Source organism: Psittacula echo, assembly GCF_963264785.1.
Source record: "Psittacula echo genome assembly, chromosome: 3".
Classification (NCBI taxonomy): Eukaryota; Metazoa; Chordata; class Aves; order Psittaciformes; family Psittacidae; genus Psittacula; species Psittacula echo.
The window spans coordinates 8,906,421-8,915,477 of NC_137736.1; the positions used below are offsets into that span (position 1 = coordinate 8,906,421).

At 51.9% G+C, this 9,057-nt stretch overlaps 1 protein-coding gene across 2 annotated transcripts; it reads right to left on the bottom strand.

Annotated features, from left to right (window-relative positions):
• Positions 1 to 5,383: 5,383 nt before the first annotated feature.
• COPS7A (COP9 signalosome subunit 7A) lies at positions 5,384 to 8,824 on the bottom strand. Of its 2 annotated transcripts, XM_080614217.1 has the most exons (8): positions 8,558 to 8,824; positions 8,372 to 8,447; positions 7,710 to 7,798; positions 7,433 to 7,635; positions 6,852 to 6,957; positions 6,310 to 6,461; positions 5,925 to 5,990; positions 5,384 to 5,596 (listed from the first exon to the last, which is right to left on the bottom strand). In XM_080614217.1, the coding sequence occupies exons 1-7, from the start codon at positions 8,717 to 8,719 to the stop codon at positions 5,951 to 5,953; spliced, it is 828 nt and encodes a 275-aa protein (XP_080470343.1). In that variant the 5' UTR covers positions 8,720 to 8,824; the 3' UTR covers positions 5,384 to 5,596; positions 5,925 to 5,950. The 2 variants fall into 2 exon arrangements, with proteins under 2 accessions (XP_080470343.1, XP_080470342.1); XM_080614216.1 differs by having other exon boundaries at positions 5,384 to 5,990.
• Positions 8,825 to 9,057: the final 233 nt, after the last annotated feature.

Below are 9,057 nucleotides of genomic sequence, written 5' to 3' on the forward strand. Positions count from 1 at the left end.
AAGATAAACAAGGAGATACAAAGGAAGGGAAATAGAATAGACACTGACTGCCTCCAACTGCTGGTGCCTTATTGATCCAGGGTAAGCTGGAAGTAGAAGTACCACCCTCACAGTACCCATCCCTTACTGGTAAAGGAAAAGGAGAACAAAGATTGCCAAAAGTACATAAGAACATAAATAAAACCCGGAGACGCTGCCAAATTGGATGTGGGTATCGCACAGAAGGGCTCAGATGGCCTTGTAGGTGTCAGGAAGAGCAAAGGGACTCTGCTAGTTCACTCTGTTAGTTTACTTTATGCTATTAACACTAAAGTGAGTAGCACAAAGTAAAAGGGAAAAAGCATGCAGGACCCAAGATCAAGACTTTCTTAGCTGTAAACTGAAGCCAGTTTGATTGTAAACAGCAGAAAACAAGACAGACTCAGGGTCACCAGTGAATCATGTAATAGCTAAGCACCTGCTGAGGCATGGAGGAGCAGATGCACACAGTCCTGGAGGCATTTCTGGTAGCTATAGATGTGCATTGCTGTTGCTGTGCGAGATGCTGGTCAGACCTCACCTGTGGAAAAGAACTGTGCTCATATCTAACCAAGAAAGCTTAATGTGAAGTGCAGGTAAGAGCAAGCTTGTAGGATAGCCTGCAAGCTAGGGAGAGCTCACAGTGCATGAGGGGACTGGTTTGCTTAGTTCAGCAATGTGAAGTCTATACTCAAGGGAAATAAACATCAGGGAGGAAGAACAGCTTGAGCGAAAGCTGCACTGGCACTGGCACAAGAGAATTCAAAGGGGCTGGGGTTTCACTCATGCCTTCGAACAGGAGGCTGTGAAATTGCTTTTAACACATACACACACACACCCCCCCCAGTAATCCTGGATGTTCTTGTTACCTGTATGATGGTCACTGCTCCTGAATCCAGCTGATGTTTCAGTATCTATTGAACTCATCGCAACATGAATATAATTACACGTTGCACAGGGAATTCTTACAAATGAACTCCTTTCTCTGGCAGAGCCTGCCACCAGTAGAGGAGGGAGACACAAATCCAGCCCCATTCCACTTTGCGCCGGCAGGGATGCTCCTGGAAAACTGCATCAGTTCCAAAGAGAGACACCTAAAGGGTGGGTGTCTGAGGAACCAGGAAAGAAAGCAGGTGGGGTTTCCTGAGTATTGCAGCTAAGCAGTGACTGATACTAGGAAAAGGGATTGAGGAAAGAAGAGCCCTGCAGATGGGAGCAGAGACAGCTGTTGAGAGGATGGCAGGGAGGGAAAGGGGTCATAGAAGGAAAATGAGCAGCTATTCCAGGGCATAATCAGGAGACAAGAAGGATGTCAGTGATCTGAGATGCATTTGCAGCTGCTGACATGGACTGTGGGATTCTTCTGACTACCCTGCAGAGCCAGAGCCTCATCCCAGCAGGGCTGGTCCAGCCGTGGCAAGGGACAGTCACAACCCTCAGTGGCTGCTGTTGTCAAGGAGCCTTTGAGAGAAGGCATGGCCCCACGGGAAGCAGACCAGGGCGCACATCCATCTGTGTCCATTCATCCAACAGACCAGATTGCCAGGTACCCACCTCCCCCAGCAAGCCTTCAGAGGGGAGGTGGGCCAATGCCTTTCCACGTGAAGCTCTGGGGGACCAAGCTGCTGCATGAACATCCCACAGAAGGGGAGCACGGCATCACCATGACCTCTGCAGGATCCCAGCACTCACTACCCAGCTGGCACTGGGGACCTGCAGGAGGATGGAGGCAGTGGGTATGTGTCCTGCTGCTGGGCAGAGGCAGGGCTCCATCACCCCAGACCAGCCTAAGGAAACCTATGTCATGAGACACCCTCCTTCCCCAGCCAGAGGGGTCCAGCACAAAGGAGCCCTGATAACATTTGACAGAGACTCTGTTACACACCAGCCCATCCATTCAACAAACACCAAACCCTCCCCATGTGTCTCCTCTGGGGAACAGGGGCAAGGGCAGCCTCAGCAACCCCAGCAACCAACATGCTGGCTGTCTGAGGGGAGCATTGCTGAGGGCTGTTAAGCACAAAGCCCCCCTCTCCCTCCAAATGTCCCTCAGCACAAAGCACTGGAGGATGGGGAGACCTTGGGACAAGTCCTGCAGGGTGCTTGCCTGCTAGGTATGCTTCCCCCATTCACCAAGTACAGATGGGCACCGCAGCGGTGCATGGTGCCTGACACCCCCACCACAGAAGAAACTGCACCCCAGTAATGCAGTAAGAAGGAATTACCCTCATTACCCCAGCTAAGAATCCGTGGTTACCTCTTGGCACAGAATGGCCGGAGGAGGCTGGCAAAAGTCAGACATCAGTGATGAGCCCATTCAAGTTGTGTCCTGCTTCCTCCCTTTCCTCAATCTGAATGTGGAAGCCAAATATCCAAAGAGGGGGTTGCAATGAATCACTGCACAAGTCATGACACTTTCCATGCTAGGGATGGCAGGTTTCCTGCTCTTCAAGCTGGGACCAACACTTCTCCATACCCTCTCTTCTGCAACCCCCTAAACCTCATTCCTTGGCTTAGGTTGTCATGTCCAGGTATTAATATTCTGCTGTACTCAGGCTCTGCTTATCAGCCTTTTCTTTAGGATAAAACAGGGTTAAAACACAAAGACATTTAAAATTAAAATGAAAACTAATAATAATGATGCTCAGTACTTAGCTCTCTCTTGCCATCTTCAAAGTGATTTATAAATGTTAACTAATGAATTAATCTTCACATCTCTGACTGAAATTCAGCATTACGGCTGAAGTGAGCAGGAAAACAAACTGTGGTTTTCAGATGAAGGGCAAAGGGAAACCTGTGCTCCTGCCCTCTGTTTGCCATCTGACAAAGCAATCTGCAGCAGTGGTTTCGTTCTGCACTGCACACCTCTCTTTTATTTTCCAACCATACCAAAGGTCTGAAGGCATCTGATGTGCTACCTCCTGCTGCTTGCTTTTTTTAATGGAGGTCTTAAAAGGTGCTCCCTTTGAAAAGAGAGCAAAATGGGAGAGCTGTGCAGATGCCCCTTAGTCAAGTACATTTGATCCCAAACTCTTCTGGAATCCACACCACCACAAGCCTTGAGAGGGGCAAATAAGAAGATGGGAAGGGAGAGCAAGGCCAACGGCAGCACATGGCAAATGACACTACTGGAGAGTTGAGCTGAGCCTCGGAGAGGGGCGCAAGCCAGATGCAGCAAAATGAGGTTATGGCAGAAGGATGCAGCAGATTCGTGCTGACTGTGGTTTAGCTATGAAGAGCATGGGGCTTCAGCACAGCCGAGGCCTGGTGTGGCGAGTGCCCGCAGGACCCCGTGTTGGTCCACACTGATTGCTCATGGGGTTTTGTACTCAGTGTGTGTACAGAGCTCAGGTACTGCTCCACCTTCCCATGCACTGTGCAGGGCACTCACACAGCTGGCATAGAGATCTCAGTACTGGCTCAGGGGTGCTTCCAACTCCACTCCCAGCATTTGCAGCCCAGATTTAAACTGTGGATTCAGGGTATTTAAAAAGACCCTTTGTACCCAATAGCCACAGTGCAATTAAAGAGAGCAAAGTCCAACAGGTCAGAGGGGAGCCACAGTGCTTGGAACAAAGCTGTTACAGCTGTTTTTATTCAGCAACAGGACTCTTATGGGGCACAGATAATCCTTCTCCATTAATGGTAACTTCAACTCCCCGGACCCTGTTACAGCCACCATTCCAGCCCAGCTCCCACTGGACCACAGCTGGTGGTTAGGACACGTACTTTGTCCAGCTCCTCTGCTCCATACCAAGCAGATTCTCCTCACTCCTTCACATCACACCCCAACAGCTTTGCAAGCAGCTCCTCTTTCAAAGGGCATGAGGTGCCAGACATTTGGCAGGTGCTTGGGGCTTGCCAGGTACCACCTCTTCAGCTGGCACCTGCCTTTCAAGGGAGTGCTACAATCTGATGTGCATGGACCTTACTGCTTCTCACAATCGCAAACACAGAAAGCACAGTGACTTTCCTCACTGAGAGAGACAGACGAAGGTGATGTGGTGCAGAGGGAGGAAGGCTCAAGGTAATTTAAACAAAAGCTGGAAATGTTGTCACAATCCCTTCCCTGCAACTTATGTACAACAGGACTCATCGAGTAGGCTCCCTATTGCAGCCAATCAGTCAGACTGCTCTGGAAGGGTTAAGACAGCCCTGGCTCAGTTGCCCCCTTATGTACTCCTGCAGCCAGATTTGCATCTCTCCATCAGATAGCTTCATGCCAAACCTCTCCTACTTGGCACTTTCGTGCCAGAGGACTACAACTAAAGCCTTGAATGCGTGGGCTGCTGTAGCTCTTGGAGACCTCGGCCAGTAAGAGCAGCAACCCTGGAGCAGCTTGGTATAGCCTTGCCCAGCACAGCCGGCTGGTGTGTCCTGCCTTGTGACTTTATACACAGGGAAGGAAGCTGCTTCAAAGCTGGATGAATTCATGGGTTCAGGTGACAGGGCTTCCCACCTAGCATCAGAGCTGTGACAGCAGCCTGGAATTAGTAAACAGCAATATTGCACAAATCAGCACTTGGGGGCGGTCGATATTGTGATGGCTTCACACCCGGCTACCACTGCAACAAGCATCATCTCACCCGCCTTCCCACAGCCTGAACAAGGCTCCTACTGACATTGCCACCTCCCCAAGCTCTCACCTGCCTGCACTGGGAGCTGACCCAGGGGAAAACTCATCCAGGCCAGTGAAACACAGAGTCAGAGAATCCATTTTAGCATTGGCACAAGAAAAGAGATGGACCCAAGCAGGGGTGGAAGGCACAGTGGCAATTCACACCAGTGTACACCCTCACTGACCAGCGGCCTGACCCTCGTGTCTGTCTGACTCAGCTTCAAGCCAGTCTCAAGGATGCAGCCTCTGGATAATCTGCTGGATTTCCTGGGCATCTCCCAGGAGCCACTTTCGTTACAATTTCTTGTTTCAGCCAGGCTCCAGCATTGCCCAAAAGCAATCAATGCCCAAACATCAATACTATGCAACCTCAACAGATGGGCATGGACTCTGGTACCTTTACCTATACCGGCCAAGTCCCCACATCACTTTTCATTTTCCCCTCAGTCTCGGCACTGGTCTCTGGGACTACCTGAAAAGCTGTAAGTTCTTTTGAACATTCCTGGTGCAAATCAATCACACAAGAAACTCTTTAAATAAAATTTATGATTCATTCCTGATTTATGGACTCTCATACCAGCACAGCTACCCTGGCATTGCCCTTGGAAAAGGAAGTGAATGTTTTCAGGATATACCAACCAGAAATGGGACAGAGGCTTCCAACATCATGACTTATTTTGGAACATTCAGAATCAGTATACAAGACAAAGAGACACCACTACAGGAGCAGAAGTTTGTACAGATATGTCCATAGATCTATATTTTTATTGTTTTATATATATTTATAATATATTTATATATTTTTAAAAGAATTCCTTCAAAACCTACCCTCCCACCTAGCAAAACAAAGATCAAACAATCAAAGATGGCAGCTGCAACCTGGAGCAAAGTATCCCAGAGGTCTCAAAGCCAAAATGATTGCTGAGCACCAGCACACTCTTTCCAAGCTTCTGTGATGCCCTGTGGGTGCAATGGTGACTGACATGGTTTTATGGCTCTTTAAATTGACCTGTCAGAAGACAGGGAGAGAGAAAAAAAGAAACACATGGCCGAGGCGATGGGGGCAGGAGTGGTAGGGGAAACAGCAACACAAACAACTGGAAGCTTTGAGTGTGAAATGCTGTGATGAAAAGGAGGGGGACGCTGCCTGGAAAGCCAGTAAAGAAGATAGGAAAGAGAACAAACATGCAGGAGAATTAGCTGGCAAGATGTATCTCAGAGAAGAGCTCAGAAACATCACACTTGGGACCTTTGTTACCCCTCCATCCCCCATATCTCTTCCTCTCACCCTCCCAGTTGTGACAGGAGATCCAACTAGTTTGATTTAGACCAAATCTTCGCACTGCCCCGCAGCCTGTGGAAAGAGGAAAGAAAAACAATCAGGATGGACACTCAGGCTGATCTCCAACTTCCTTTTCTAAATGCACACAAAGAGCAAAAGGAGAACACAAGGAAAGCTTATGAACTCTGCTTCAGATCAAGAGCTACATAGATTTCCCTTCAAGTGAGCAGGAGAAAAGCTCAGCTGGGACTACATCTCTGACCATCGCCTGTCCAGAGAGCAGACCCCTGCAGTCAGCAGCCTCACTGCTCTGAAACAGGGCTCCCCTCAGCTCACCTCCTGAACACATACACACACAGAGTGGCTCTGTTCATCTGCCCCCACTCCTCACCCTTTGGCTTTGGAAGTCTTCTTGCTGGCCTGGCGCTGGTTGGTGCCAGGGGCCGGCTCCCTGAGCTCTGTTAGGTGCTGTTCCGGGTCCTGGGATGTGGCTGCTGCAGCGGCAGCTGTTGTCACTTTAATGGTCTTCTTCAGGTTTGCCACCTGCAGCAGCAAAAAAGAACCAAGGAATTTCCCAAGGTATTTAGTTTGTTTTGTTGTTGTGATTTTTTGTTTTAGTTTGTTGGGAAGTAGCTGGGGGTGGGGGAAGAGGACGGTTGGGTTGGTTTGTTTGGGTTTTTTTAAGCCAAGTTCTGGAGTTTAGGTCAAACAAAGCTCAGGTCAAACAAAAGAGCTAACAGCTGCCCAGACTCTTGCACTGCAGAGGAATGTTACACTGATTCAGGACTCTTATTCAGGCATGATGCCCTAGGCTGGTCTGGCCTAGGGAAAAGGTAATGCCTTACTTGAGCAAAGCCCGTAACAACCACAGGGTACCAGTTCCAGTTATTTTAAAGTGAGGGGCACTGGCTGCTTCCTCCTCGTCCCACTCACCTCACTCTCTATCTGCTGCTTCAGTGCCAGCTGCTGCTCTTTATGCTGGTTGGCCCGGCTAACCTGCTCCTCAATGCTCGACAAGACAATCTCACAGCCCTGGCACCTGCAGAGAAGATGTGGAACTGAACAGGCCGGGTAATTTACATGGCATAGAAAGACATGTGAAAGATGGCAGCTTTCAACTCTAGAGGCCAAAAAGACCAGAAGGTGTCAGCTACACCACGCAGGAAGGACAGGGGAGCAAGAGTCCAGTGTCATAATGTGCATAGTGATGTTACTACCTGTGAGGGGGACAGAGAAGAAGGCGACACTAGCTTAGGAAATGCAGGCTCAGAAAGCCTCCTGCCAGCAGCCCCAGGACTGTGCAAAGGTTGCTGCAGTCTCATCACCCCTCTAGCCACAAACAGAGGAATCTGGAAAATTACTTTTGGAAAACTACTTTCCATTATAGTGTGGGAAAGGGGACCGAGTAGGCCACCTACAACAGTACCCCCCAGCAACATACAGAGGACCCAGGGAAGCCACCGGCCACTCTTGCAACCATTTTTGGGTGTTAGTATTTGGGGCTTCCTCCTCACCACTCCTGCAATGTGCGGGTGATGGTGCTTAGCTCCTCCCTCCGGATGTCCCTCCCAATGCTGTAATCCACCTCCAGGCGCTGGTTCCGCTGATCCAAGCTCCCTCGCAGCACATCTGCATACACAGCCTCGATGACAAGGTCCTCCAGTTGCCGGACGTTCTTCAGCTGTAACTGCTCCAGCAGCACCGAGTAGGGGATGCACTGTGGAAACACGGTGGTAACTAGCATCAGGTAATCCAGTGGAAGGGGAAACTGGGGAAAAACAGGGCCACTACCTTGATCTTGGCAGCCAGAGTGACGACTGACAGGTGCCTCAGTTTGTTCTTCTGAGCCTCTGTCAAGGGAGGGAGGTTTGCTGCTTCAGCTATTGGCAAGGGAAAGAACAGGGTATAAGAATTTATGCCTCTTTTTCCATTTCCCAGCCCTTCACAGAAGCATCGGCACCATACCTGTTTCTTAAGGCATATGCACACCAATCCTCCAAGTGATGCTTCATCTTGCCAAGCCATCCCCATTAATTCTTGGCTCAAAAGACGTTTTCTGAGCAGCTTTCCTCCCCTCAGCCTCAAGGCATCCTCTCTACCTGTCCCATGCCTTATTTATGCAGGTCCACACATCCCAGAGGACCCCAGAGTCTTTCCCCTTGCCTCTCAAAAATGCCTTTGTCAAGACGTTCTCCAAAGCTCCCTACTCAGCTGGCAAATACCAGCATTAATTACTGCCAGTGCTATTAATTACTACCTCAGTGGTCTGCAGCCCAAACCGCGGCAAGGCGTGTGCCGTAGCGCAGGAGGCACAGCCCTGGCTGCAGAGGGGGCAGGTTGAACGCGATCCTACAACGACCCGTGGCTCTGGCACGGTTTCCGCACCGAAGGGCCACCCCCCCGGGGCGGGGTGAATCGCGCTGTGCCCCCTCCATCCCGGGGCCGGGCCTCACCCAGGTAGTCCGCGTAGGTGCCGTAGGCGAAGATGGTCAGGAGGCGGAACACGGGGGAGAACTCGCTGTCGGCCAACTGCGGGGACACACGGTCAGGCTCCGCCGCGCTCCGGGCCGCGAGCCCGGCCCGGCGGGCCTGCCGCCCGGTGCGGGCCGCGCCGCGCCGTGGTGCCTGTCCGGTCTCACCTCCCGGACGGCGGGCATGTCCAGCAGCTCCCCGAACACGTAGATGCCTGGGGCCTCCAGCACCTGGTGGATGAGGCTGGCGAGGGCGGCGCCGCGGGCCGCCTTGGCCAACAGCAGGAACTGCTCCTGGCTCTGCCCCGTCACCTTCCCCTCGGCCGCCATAGCGCTGCCACCGCCCCCCGCGGGGCTCGGGCCCCGCCGCGGTCGCCCTCACGCAGGCGTCGGCCCCGCCGCCGGGCTCAGCCCCTACCCCACCCCGCCCCGCCGCTACTGCTCTATAGCACCGCAAGCGTAGAGCGGCCTCTTCCGGGTGCTAACGCTGCCCGACCCCGCCTCCGACTGGTAGAGGCAGCGGCACGACCCGCCTCCGCCGCTTCCCCATTGGCAGGCCAGAAGGACGAGTAGAGTGGTGGGCCCGCCGCTAGGACGCCCCCTTCCGGCCGGGGTGTGCGCCGCCTGCTGGAGCGGTGTCTGGCCGCCGCGTGTCCCAGCCCCGCGTT